This window comes from Rhinoraja longicauda, chromosome 17, assembly GCF_053455715.1.
Source record: "Rhinoraja longicauda isolate Sanriku21f chromosome 17, sRhiLon1.1, whole genome shotgun sequence".
NCBI lineage: Eukaryota > Metazoa > Chordata > Chondrichthyes > Rajiformes > Arhynchobatidae > Rhinoraja > Rhinoraja longicauda.
Genome location: NC_135969.1, coordinates 22,909,211 through 22,922,771, shown reverse-complemented (window position 1 = coordinate 22,922,771; position 13,561 = coordinate 22,909,211). Strand labels below are relative to the sequence as shown.

Genomic DNA, 13,561 nt, shown 5'->3' with positions numbered 1-13,561 from the left:
CAATGACAATCAGTGCTATATTCTATGGATAACTAATGGTAGCAGCATCTACAGCACTCTTGAGTATTAATGATAGATTATCTTAAAATGTTCAATAAGAATACTGGGATATATAATGTCCATATAGTAGATAGTAAGTAGAGCTTTCCAGTTTTTCAATATTTTTAAAGGACATCATTTAATTGGAGATCTTAGTTCTCCAACACATTCAAGGTTCATTATAGAGACTTTTTTTGTAAATCGGTATCTAAACATGCATACATGTAGGTCAGAATGCATTGTTAAATAAATCAGGGAACACAATCTATGACATGCATGAGACTGAGATGTCAGAATCAACATTAGCTATTTTCAAAACTTTTCAGTACCACTGTAGGCCACCTGCAAAACTTAAAATTGTTCATGTTGACACTTGTCAGATACAGGCTTTCAATTGTGGATCATGTTATCAAAATCAGGAATTGATCAACTCTACATGATGAATTGTTTAAAAGGTTCCTACCTTGATGTAGTTATTTAGGACTGGGTACACTCTGTATATTGCTAGGAGCAGTGAAAGGAAGGTAGTGAAAGGAAATGTTGTCATAACAACATGTGTGACCTCCGGGAAAGAAAATATTTTAAAGCCAAACTTCTCATAAAGTTTAACCAGTTCATCAGATGGCTTCTCGTCACCTTCACTCAGGATGCTCCCCACAATATATCTCAGTTTTTCTTCCGGTACCTGGAATAATGGAAGAACTTCAGGTTAACATTTGCCTTCTGATGTACTTTAATGCACAAATTTCAAAATAACACTTCTATCAGCTGCATAAAGCCCCACTGATACAAGCTACCCTGAAAAAAACTGACACATTGCAACATCTGTTCCATATACTTTTAAGCTTGGTTATATATTACTGGGAGAGTTGGTAAATATAGCACATTCCTCCAGAACACTCTCCCATGGTGCCTGGTAATTTTTTTGCCACGAGATGGATTGCATTTGATTTTAGTACAAATCAAAGGTTATTGCTGTTGGAGTTCGGGTAACACTTGCAGGAAATATTTATTACTCATTGAGGTGCTTCATTGGAATTGTAGAACTCCAATATCATGGCACGGCCAGTATTTACTGTTCTCACTGACTGGCTTGCAGAGGACTGTGACAATTAAGGTCCAATGCAATTTCATACAGATAAGGGAAGTGGGAGTGGGGTTGGGGCTGAGTGTGCTCATGAAAATAAATGAGGTTTTGAAAATAATTTGTGAGTGTTAGGATCATCACTAATGCCAGTTTTATTTTAACATTTAATTCACTGAATTTGAATATCCTTGGTGTAGCGTATGGATTTGAATCTAAGCCTCAGATCCAGGCCTCTGCATTACTTATCCAGTAATGAACTACTAAACTATTGTTAGGAAACCAAGAATAACTGCATTCAGACACACAAATGCCTCTCAGAAATTATTTCAGGTATAGGATTCCACTCTTTCTATGGAAAGGAAATCATTACAAAGGAAAATTGTAGGACAAACGGCCTTTCATACAGCAGGAGCTTAACCCCATTTGATAGACAATACAAGGAGAACTATATCGGCTCAAGTGGTGCATTTTTTTATTGAATACTCCAGGAATGCTCACAGAAAAGTGAATAAAGAGAATTGTAAAGCTGGAAAAACATTCTAAGTAGGAAACATTACAGCGATAGCTACCATGGAATAATAAATATTCAACACTACACAGTTTCTGGCAGGACAAAGTGTAGCAGGTCTTAGGTGAATACCAGTGGGGTGGGGGTGGGAGGCAGTAATAGACAGAAGATTGGACAAAGGCCAGAAATGGAAAAAAAGGTGAAAAAAAGATTGAAGAGTTGCAAATTGTGAAGCCAGAGGAAGGAATGTACGAGGGGGTGGGGATAACTCACTGCGAGGCTAGTTGGGGCACAGGTGTGAGGGTGAAATTGGATTCCCTTCTCTTCATGGTAAAAAAATTACAGTAAGATCAATGTTGAAATTGCAGTAATGGCTCGTTACCAGGGTCTGATTAGAACTATCTGGTCAGAATTTTATGTATTAGTATCTATTGTGATATCATGAGAGGTAGAGTCATAGAGGGGAGATACATTTCCTCCCGGTGGATGCAACAAGGACTACAAACCATCATGGCTGCCAGCAAAAGACTACAAAACCCATAGTCAGCAGGGCTGCCTGCCCTGCTGACACTGATTGCTGCTGAGAATGATTGCTGCTGATTGCTGCTGACACTGATTGCTGCCCAGCTGAACCAGATGAGCTGTGAGAGAGCTAAAAGGGAAGGGAAGCAGTATATTTAAGGAGAGAGACACGACTGGAGCAGGAAGGGAGAGAAGCAGTGTTTGAGTTATATTTTGTATGAAGGCAGCAAGCTACAGTTTTGATTTAACTACCTGGTTTGGTTTTGTGTACCTGTTTTTGGAAAAGACTAAATATCTGGAATTTAAGTTTGAAAACAAGAACGTTTCTGTCTTCATTTCCGGCACCCACACCTCCCAACCTTCAAGAGAAAAGCTCCCGACCTCTCAAGACATCACACTATGTAAAAATATGTTCATTTTTTGGCTCTATTGCAGATTATTTTTTGCTGCTAATTACAGGGAAGATCATTGCCCCATTATTGTAGGTTTGATCAGTTCTTGTATGCTTCAATATTGTGAATAATCAGAGGAACTCAAAACTTCCCATTTTAACAACACAATTTAGAATGCTTAAGGTAGGAGACAAGGAAGTGAAAAAGTATTGTTGAAATGCAGAGCAGATTTATTTATAAAAGGAAGGTGAAGGTTCACATGTCAACATTGATTAAAGAATTACCAACAAAATATTCTCTTTTTTGTCTAAATGATTGTGTCTCCTGTAAATCAATAGCATTTGATGTTTAATGGAGAAAGAAGGATTCATAATGCGCACATGAGATTTACATTGAATCTTCTCAAGCAGTCCTTGAGATTGAGGATGACTTGCCTCCATTCCAGTTCTTGTGTACATAAGATGACTCTGGAAACCACTATCTTTCACAGATAAAATAGGGAGTGGATGTCTAAGGGTAGTAGGTAGTTTGTGCATGAGTACCTCAAACCTAATTGGAATTAAATAGTGATCTTGACCTTCAATTAAAAGGATACAAGTAATTTAAGAGGGACTAGGTGGGCCAAAAGGGCATGAACGTTTTCTGGTTATTGGCCACTGTTTCAATCAAACTGAATTCTCAAAAATCACAGTATAGTTAGAGCACAGTAGGATAAATATAAGAAAATAATGCAGATGCTGGTACAAATTGAAGTAGGAGATCATTTGGTCTCTGGAGTCCTATTGGCTCTATGCGGCAGCATCCCAGTGAGCTTCTCTCCATAGCCCTGCAAACTATTTCCTCGGAGTTACTTGTCCAGCTTTCTTTTCAAAGCTACATTTGAATTGGTCGTCATTAGTGTTTGACCGATACAGATAATTCACTGAGATTTTTTTGGTTCTCTTACCAATCACCTTCATCCTATGACCCATGAATTTTGACCTCCGCACCAATAGCAACAGTTTATCTCTATCTCATCTGCTGATACTTTTAATGATTTTGAAAAAGTTTTTTCCAGATCTCTTTGCTACCTCTTATGTTGCAAGGGGTCCAAAATCCGTTTCTGCATCAATCTACTTAACTACAATCACTAGAATCATTTTAATTTATTCTGGACCCTCCATAAATCCTCAACTAGATGTAGAATATATTTTGATGAAGGGAAAGTGGTCAGCAAAAATAGGTTGAAGCACCATCAATGCAGATGAATTAGACACCTGGTGCTAAATCAATTATCGTGACTGCTTCTAATTTACATCAATGACTTGGAATCATATACTCGGTACTTGTTAAATTTGAGATGCAGTGCTTTATTACTTGTCAGGACAAAGATTGGAAGATGTGTGGGTGCTCACACAATTACATTCTAAAGAATGTCAGGGAAGTATTATTAAGAACAATATCTCCTGTAAATACTGTGTCTTTGTCTGAGAACATTTTTATTTTAAGAGTACTGAAATTGATAACCTTATCACTACTAAAAAACTAAGACCAAGGAAATGAGATACACCAAGATTTCCAAAATCAAACCTACAAACCTGCAGTTGTGGCTTGGCTTATTGATGTCTATTTGCAAAGAATGAACACCTCTACCTTCTGCCCACAGGACATCGACTCCATCACTGAATATCAGGTCATTATCTCCCAAACAATCACTGAACTTATTTTCACAGGAGACCTTCTTATTCACCTGCCTCATAGTCACTAATCCAGGACATCACTTCACCTCCTTACCATGAAAAGCAGGATTGCCCTGGTAGACCAATTGTTTCAGCCTTTTCATGCCCCACAGAACTTACTTCTCCTATTTTATTTCCATTCATTCTCCCTTTGCTTATGTTTAGGTGTATTATTGTCACGTGTACAGAGATACAGCAAAAAGCTTTGTTTTGCACTTGTGATTTGGCCACAGTTGTGCGTGTACAGGGTATAGTAGGGAAGTGAAAACACATCCTTGTGGGGCACCAGTGTTACTACTAACACAGTTCTTACAAATGCAGTTGACTTGGTTGGCAAACGCATCTCCTTTAGGTTCCACACTTCAGACCTCGACTCTTCCCGTCTCAGCCAGAACAAGAGTAGCATTGTCCTTGTCCTCATTTTTCATTCCACCAGACTCCAAATTCAATGGATTATTCTTCATAGATTCTGTCACCTTCAACAATTTTCCGTCACAAGATACATCCGCCCTTCCCTTCTCCTCCCCCTATGAGTATTCTAATAGGATTGTTCCCGCCACTAACCACTCTTCTTGCAACACTCCCATGCAACTGCATGCTGTTCTTTTATCTCTTCCTTCTCAATATCCCGGAAGACAAACACTCCTGGGCAAAGCAGCAATTCACTTCCAATTCATTTGGTTTTACTGTCTTGAATTTGGTGCTCATGTTGCAACAACCTACACTGTTATAATAAAGCCCAATGTAACCTTGAGGAACAGCATCTCATATTCCATGAAGTTAGAACATAAAGTCATACGGAATTCAGCAACTTTAACTAATCACCATTTCTAACTTCTGATGCAAGGTCGTCCACTTATATATAAACAGTTTTTCTCTCTCCACAGATGCACCTAAGGATTATTTCCAGCCTTCTTTTCATTTCAGATTTTCAACAATTGTGCATCTCAATGATCCAACATTGCCTTATTCTCCCTTACTGCCATAATTTATCTCCCTCCATTTACACTCCTACAGAAAGATATGATTAACAAGGGCAGCATTCTAGCATTGTAGATAGTGCAGCTGTTTCACTGCTCCAGCAGCTTCGGCCAAAGATTCCGCATGCCCCCTTTGCCCCTTGACTTTTTCCTTGATGCTCCAGTTTCATCCCACATCCCAAACACTAGCTGGCTGGTGGGTTCATTGGCTATTGTAAAGTATCCCTTATATAAGTTATTGATGGGAAAATTGGAGGGGGCGGAGGTTTAAAGAGAATTATGAGCAAACAGGTTACAAGGAAATGTGTGGGATCATGACATTGATAGGGTTGCTCCAAGAGCCAGCACCAACTCAGAGGTTTCCTTTGCTATACATTCATCACCCTCGGTTAGAAGGCACCAACAGTATTTATCTGTTTTAGAAGAATTTTGTCTCAATCCCATCATAGATAATTCTTTTGTTGTATCCAATACTCCCCATTATTTTGCATCTTAAAACCCAGTAGTTTTATATTCCGATGAAATGTCATTGATTTGAAATGCTAACAGACACAAAATGCTGGAATGACTCAGCGGGTCAGGCAGCATCTCTGGAGAAAATGGATAAGTGACATTTTGGGTCGGGACTCTTTGTGTCTATCTTTGGTACAAACCAGCATCTTCAGTTCATTGTATGAAATGTTAATTTGTTCTCTCCAAAGGTGCTGCCTGATTTCCAGGATATGTCCAATGTGTTCTCTTGTCATCTCTAAACTTACTGTAGTCGTTTGGTAAGATGACTAATAAGTAGAAACATTAGCAAACATATCTAGCCTAATACTGGGAAATATCCTTGAATCTTTTCCTCCATCTGCCTGGTACAGTAAAATGCAGATGACCTGGCATCAACAGGACTTTGGTGGTGCTGGACTAGCAGATTCCCTGACTATTGGATATTACTCCACTTATTACAGCAACACACGTTTAATTCACTTTTTAAAAAAATGATATGAAATGTTACGGGAATAAACTTCTATGTGAAGCCTGTGAGTCTAAAGGGGACAAAGGGCTCCAGTGAGTTTAAGCAAAGCACGAGACACAGAGTCCTAGTGAGTTTAAAGAGACCGTGTCAGTCAGCATTGAACCAGATGAGGAACCATCAGGATTTCCAGACAACATGGTAATGGAGATAATCGGTGTATTACTGTGATCCCTTTGTGTGACAGAGATTGCAATAGTGTCTGTTTGGGTGAATGATGTGGCCTGCCTAATGGGACCACCGGAATGAAATTCGGGTCCAAGTGCTGGGTATGTTGGCCGAGAAGATATTGGCGTCAGTTTTTACAGTACCTTGAAATCTTGCAATAAGTTGTTTGTCTCATTGGGATATCGGAGAGCAAGGAACATTGCTGCCAGAAGATCATGAGATTTCATGATCATGAGCAGTGCGTGAAGGAGAGATATAGGAGGTCCTTCCTTGCCGCTGCTGTGAGACTGCATAGCCAGCACTGCTCCCAGCAGACGAGTCAATAGTAACAGTTAAGGAATACACAGTAAACTGATGACAATTTATCCTTGTCTTTACTTTTATTTATAATGAATGATCTCGTGCTATCCACTTTGCTGCTGTAACACTGTAAATTTCCGCGGTGTGGTACAAATAAAGAAATATATTATTATTATTATATTTGTGCTAGTTTTGAAGCTTGATAGAGCTCTTAAGGATAGCGGAGTCAGGGGGTATGGGGAGAAGGCAGGAACGGGGTACTGATTGAGAATGATCAGCCATGATCACATTGAATGGTGGTGCTGGCTCGAAGGGCCGAATGGCCTACTCCTGCAACTATTGTCTGTTGTCTATTTGTCTTGATCTCCAAACACACCTTTTTCTCAGATAGGCAAAGGCTGTGCTGTCCATTGAAACCTCAAAAGTGGCTGTTGTTTTCCAGGGTCTCACCGTGAAGCTTTGTTGACAGAGGGCAACATTGTACAATCGACGCAGATTGGGAGAGAATTTTTGTCTTGAGGATGTTGAATGTAAATCTCATCCTCTCATATACTTCAGTGAATGAATAACAATTTGCCCTCAGCCTTCAACCTGCATTATCCGGATACTCCAGCTCAACGCTGAAGTTGAGACAGCCTTACTACTGAGGTTTGGGGCAGTTTCTCTTTAGTGTTGATTTACTCCACTCCAGCAAGAAGCTTGTTGAAGTTGAGATGCAGTATTGCAACAAGAAAGATTGAAAAGACATATCTTACTTTTTGCAGTACTTCGGATTTCACTACAATCTTTACACCATTCTGTTGTTTTACACTCATTGTATTTATCTAACAGTATCATGTTTGCTGTGTACTCTATAAGCTTCTTATGAACAAGATATTTCATTGCGCCTTGGATCTATATAATAATAAACTAAACTAAATATGAATATGACATGAATACAGCCTTATTTTACACCTGTTTTTGCTGTAATTGACTGCTATGAATCCACTACTAAGAATCATGACTTGTACAGGATTATGAACCGAATGCATATGGTACTTTGATGTCTTTTTGATTGTGGCAGGAGGACTGGCCCAGATATATTGTTATGGGATGGAGTCAAGGACGTTTACATCAAGGATAGAATCACGAGTGAAGAGGTCTTCGAGGTGTTCCAAACACAAAGTACTGGAGGTACTCAGTGGGTCAGGCAGGGAATGGACAAACTACCTTTTGGTTTGGGACCCTTCTTCAGTCTGATGACTTCTGTCCATTCCCAACACAGATGCTGCCTGATTCGCTGAGTTCCTCCAGCATTTTATGTTTTGCTCAAAATTGCAGCATCTGCAGTTCCTCGTGTCTTCAAAGTGTCCCTTCCAGCAGGTATTGAACACCCCTAAGTCCTTGATAAGTTAAAATCCAATCTTGCTATTCAGTACGGTGGGACCTTGGCTAATTTGGTCGTCGATTGCTTTGACAACATTTTATACCCATCCATGTTGTAGCTGTCAGCAATTCACTGAGTATCCTGTGATTTTTCAATCCACCATCTGTCCTTTAGCTGACAGGCTTTCTGCTGCTGCTGTTTATTTTTTATTGAGATATGATGCAGTTTTCAATCTGGGAATTCCTTGCATTTGCCGTTAATTACCACCTGGATCTTCTCTTCATTCTCATCAAATCTCTTCTCGGCAGTTTCTAAGGAGACGGCGATGCTTGCAACGTGTTGGTTTCATGTTAGAGCACACAAGGATTACAAAGTATTCACTATTTCCAGAGGGAGATTGCCAATGTGCTGAGCTAGCTCATACTTGATGGTGAAACTCTCATAATGAAGATAACATTCCTCGTCTTTTGTGCCCCTCAAGCAGAAGGTGTATCCTCCTGTTTGAACCAGCCATCTTCTGTCCATCGTTTCTCAATCAAAATGCCAATGTTGATATCAAAGCATTTAACTTTCCCTGCTGTGGCAGAGGGGAGGGAGGGGGAGAGGGTGAGGGTGAGGGTGAGGGTGAGGGAGAGGGAGAGGGAGAGGGAGAGGGAGAGGGAGAGGGAGAGGGAGAGGGAGAGGGAGAGGGAGAGGGAGAGGGAGAGGGAGAGGGAGAGGGAGAGGGAGAGGGAGAGGGAGAGGGAGAGGGAAAGGGAGAGGGAAAGGCAACAGAGTTAAATTTAGGACTGTTGCTTTTGGTTCAGTTCATGAAGATGCCATACCCTTCACCCTTTGTCCAAACCCCTCCTGATCGCCTGCTCCACTTGCATGTTGGCATAACTAATGCGTGTATATGCACATCTGTGCAACTTTGAACATTGATACCACCCAGCCTCATACCATTTCACAAATACCTTGATTTTCTGTGATGTTTCCACTTTCTATTCCATGTGCTCACCCACTCACTCAGCATGTCTATATCCTCTTAAAGCTTCTCTATGTCTTTCTCCATACTCACTATCCCACCTTGTTTAGTATTGCCAGCAAATTTGGTCAACTCTGCCAATTCATTGACACTGATCCCTGCAGTACCCCAGTTATCATAAACTGCCACCCCGAGATGATTGGCTTATTCCTTTGAATAACCAATTCTCTATCTACGTCAGTATATTATCTTCGATTTGAGATGCTCTTATTTTGTTAACCATTCTCTTGTGTGAGCCTTTCTCAAAAGTCTCCTAAAAATCCAAATATACCACATCCATCAACTCTTTTTATCTATTTTTATGCCACATCCTCAATGAACTTGAGTAAATGAGCAAAACACAATTTTACCATGTGGATTCAGCTCAATCCTACCATTCTTTTCAAGCTCCTTTGTTGTTACATATTTCATTATGAATTCAAGTTAATTCCCTACCACTGAAGTTAAGCAAATAGGCATGTAGTTTATTCCTTTATCTCTTCTTCCTTTTAATAGGATGTAACCTGTAAAATGTTAGGCATATGCATAGGGAGACATTTGAAACATGGTTCTCAAGTTTCATAAAATCATGGATGATTGTTTCAGGTAGTTTGTTGGAGTAGAGATAGGAACTGATACGATACATCTTAAGACATAAAGAAGCTTGAGGATCGAAGCACAAATCCTGTTTGAACAGAACATCAAGATTACACAGTAGTTTATCTCAAATCTCAGTATTTCTTCCAGAACAATCGGATGATAATGTGACAGTATGGTTTTAGAAGAAGACGGAAAACAAAGTATGTGAGTAAATAGATTGGGAGATGAGATGGGCAAGTGAGAAGAAAAGAACGTACAAAGATGTATTTCTATCATTCACTGGAAATTAACTAAGAAATAGCAGACTTGCACGACAACTTATTTATTCCTCATAACCTTACACATGAGCAATGCTTTCAGAAGAAAGACGATTATTCAAAGCCTTATTTATGTGTTACCATTCTTCAGTCAACTGCTTTCATTTGAAATACTAAGCCAACATGCAAACTGACAGAAAAATTACTGTCCCTTCCATCACAAAGTAATCACTGGGCTATTACAGGGCCAGTTCAGAATAAAAAAATCTCCAGGATATAATCTTCATTTACAAAGCGACAACATAAAGCTTTTGATACTTTTGACAGTCATTATTCAAGGAAATATTGTCAATGATTTTTAAACATTTCATTAACTTTCATGTTCCAGAATCACAAAAGGTTTTAATTTTGTAAAGAATTCAATTTGAATGCCTTCTTTAGATCATACAATTTCAAATGCAAATATGTTCTTTTTCTATTAACTTCTATGGCCGTAAACATGAATCTAGGATATGTGTGCCTCCCTGGTGCCAGGGATCAAACATATCAGAGAGAATGGTTGCAGGGCATTCTAAACAGAGAAAATAAACAGCCAGAGATAGTGGTCCTTACTGGTACAAACAACATAGGTAAAAAGGATGAAATTCCATGACATGAATTAGGAGAGTGACAGTAGGTTGAGATTTAAAGAGCAATACTTCAAAAATTGTAACTTTAGGATTATTTCTAGTGCCACACGTGTTCATATAGGATTAGGAGAATATTCAAGGTGAATATGTGGCTAAAGGGATGGTGTAAGAGAGGACTTTAGATTTCTGCCTTACTATGGCAACTTCGATATCACTAACTCTAAATTATACACTCACCTTGGGTATGGCATTATGAAAAGGATCTTTTGGAAGTCCAAATACACCTAATCTGCACATTATCTCTTCCTTGGTATTTGACATCAGCCCATCAGTTATCATTGATATATTTACCTTATCCTCCATGGTGAAGGCCAATGCAAATAAAAATCATTTTAACATATCCGCTGTTTCTTTGTTTCACTTTAAATTAATTCCCCAGCCTCAATCTCTAAAGATCGCACACTAATCTAAAGTACACTTCTCCTTTTTATGTTTGCTCAGCAACATTTACTATTTATCTTGAAAGAACATGGAAGATAAAAAGCACAGCACAAAAACAGGCACTTTGATGCCCAACATAATGCCAAGATAGACTAATCTAATCTGCCTAAAAGTGGTCCATACCTCTCTATCACTATCATATCTAAAACCCTCTTTCAAATCTGCAACAGAAGTGGGAGGAGAAATAGTAGATGGAGTTTAATCTGAGTAAGTGTGAGGATGTTGAATATAAGATGAAAGTACAGGTTGAACACCGATTTTCCTGCAACTGATGGTCCACCCACCCTTATAATCCAAATATATAATGTGACCCTCATGCTGAAAAGTTTGGAGGCTTCTGCCCAAGAGGAAAGAAACTAATTCCTCCTCAAAGAGTATGTGAACATAATTGCTATATGTTTATATTTAAATACCTTTGGTATTTAACTGATGTTTAACTGGTATTTAACTGAACTGAATTACAGCACTTTGGTCAACGTGGGTTGTTTTTAAATGTGTTACACAAATAAAATTGACTTGACTTGACTTGGAGCAAGTTATTCATTAGTTGCTTCCACTTCTGGTGCATATTTCATCCCCTTAATGACCAGTGAGAACATTCAACCACAGTGAAAGAACCTGACTCTTAGGATTTTCTATTATTTATCAAAGTTAAGATGGGAATTAGCTAAACCACAAGTCTCTGTGACTGGCTTTGTAGCAACCACTGTCTAACACAATAAACTGGATATTATATATTCATTTTACCCGTGCAAATTGCACAAAATGATATTTGTCTGATACGGTGGCGCAGTGGTAAAGTTGCTGCCTTACAGCGAAATCAGCTTCTGAGACCCGGGTTCGATCCTGACTACGGGTGCTGTCAGTACAGAGTTTGTATGTTCTCCCCGTGACCTGCGTGGGTTTTCTCCAAGATCTTTGGTTTCCTCCCATACTCCAAAGATGTACAAGTATGTAAGTTAATTGGCTTGATAAATGTAAAAATTGTCCCTAGTGGGTATAGGATAGTGTTAATGTGCGGGGATTGCTGGTCGGCGTGGATTTGGTGGACCGAAAGGGCCTATTTCCTCACTGTATCTCTAAACTGCGAATGGAAGGTGAATAAAGCAATAAAGCTGTTCAACATTTCTGGCTGACTCTCTGCACCTATTCTTAAATGTTCATTGAAAAATGCAATATAAACCACCCACACTACAAACCAATTGTTAAAGTAAGGTTGTAAACATGTTTGACAAATTTCAAAAGAGTAAATCTAAAAGAAAAATACTACAAATGCTGTAGAATTCAGGAAATAATCAGAAGGTCAAGAAACGTATTTGGAGGAAGATAAAGTGTTGACATCTCAGGTTGATGATCATTCATCAGTGCCATTTTTGTACTAATATCAGAAAACAAAAAAGGATTGCATGAAGCTAAAGAACTATAGTGAAATTGATATGAAATACATAGGGGATAAAAATATACTATCTAAAAGAATGTTCCGATTTATATCCCAAAGAGTAAAAAATAGAAATAGGAACAGGCTACTTAGCCTCTTGTAAGGCTATTTAGCCTCTTGAATTCCACCATTCAAGAGAATGTGGCTATTCTTTTAACTCAGCACAACTTTCCTGAACTAGAGAAACATAGAAAATAGGTGCAGGAGTAGACCATTCAGCCCTTCAAGCCAGCACCGCCATTCAATACGATCATGGCTGATCATCCAAAACCAGTACCCCGTTCTGGCTTTTTTCCCATATCCCTTGATTCCCTTAGCCCTAAGAACTAAATCTCCCTCTTGAAAACATCCAGTGAATTGGCCTCCACTGCCTTCTGTGGCAGAGAATTCCACAGATTCACGACTCTCTGGGTGAAAATGTTTTTCCACATCTCAGTCCGAATTGGTCTACCCCTTATTCTTAAACTGTGACCCCTGGTTCTGGACTTCCCCAACATCGGGAACAATTTTTGTGCATCTACCCTGTCTAATTCTCTAAGAATTTTATGTTTCTATAAGATCCCCTCTCATCCTTCTAAATTCCAGCGAATACAAGCCCAGTTGACCCATTCTTTCATCATACGTCAGTCCCACCATGCCAGGAATTAACCTGGTGAACCTGCACTGCACTCACTCAATAACAATGGATACACAATGTGTGGTGTGGTAGCAGGATTCGCAGATACTTGTAGAATCTGACAGGGACCGCGATGAGAACGCTCCTGCTATGGCCCCCTGCTATGGAGCACTGTGACAGTCCAGTCTATCTCGGTGTGACTCTTGATCGATCTCTGACCTACAAAACAAATATCACCAAGCTTAAAGGAAAAGTCATTTCCAGAAATGTTCTTCTTAGCAAGCTGAGTACTTCAAAATGGGGAGCAAATTCTAAAACCATTCGATCAACAGCTCTGGCTCTCTGCTTCTCCACTGCCGAGTATGCCTGCGCAGTATGGGAGTGCTCAGCTCATGCAAGGAAGATTGATCCTGTGC

The 13,561-nt window shown here is 39.4% G+C and overlaps 1 protein-coding gene across 1 annotated transcript in view; it reads right to left on the bottom strand.

Moving 5' to 3' along the window:
- tex264b (testis expressed 264, ER-phagy receptor b) overlaps positions 1–13,561 on the bottom strand; it is a 236,554-nt gene that overhangs the window by 206,153 nt on the left and 16,840 nt on the right. The window contains exon 2 of the mRNA XM_078414355.1: positions 503–724. Coding sequence (XP_078270481.1) covers positions 503–724 — 222 coding nt within the window. The remainder of the gene's footprint in view (positions 1–502; positions 725–13,561) is intronic.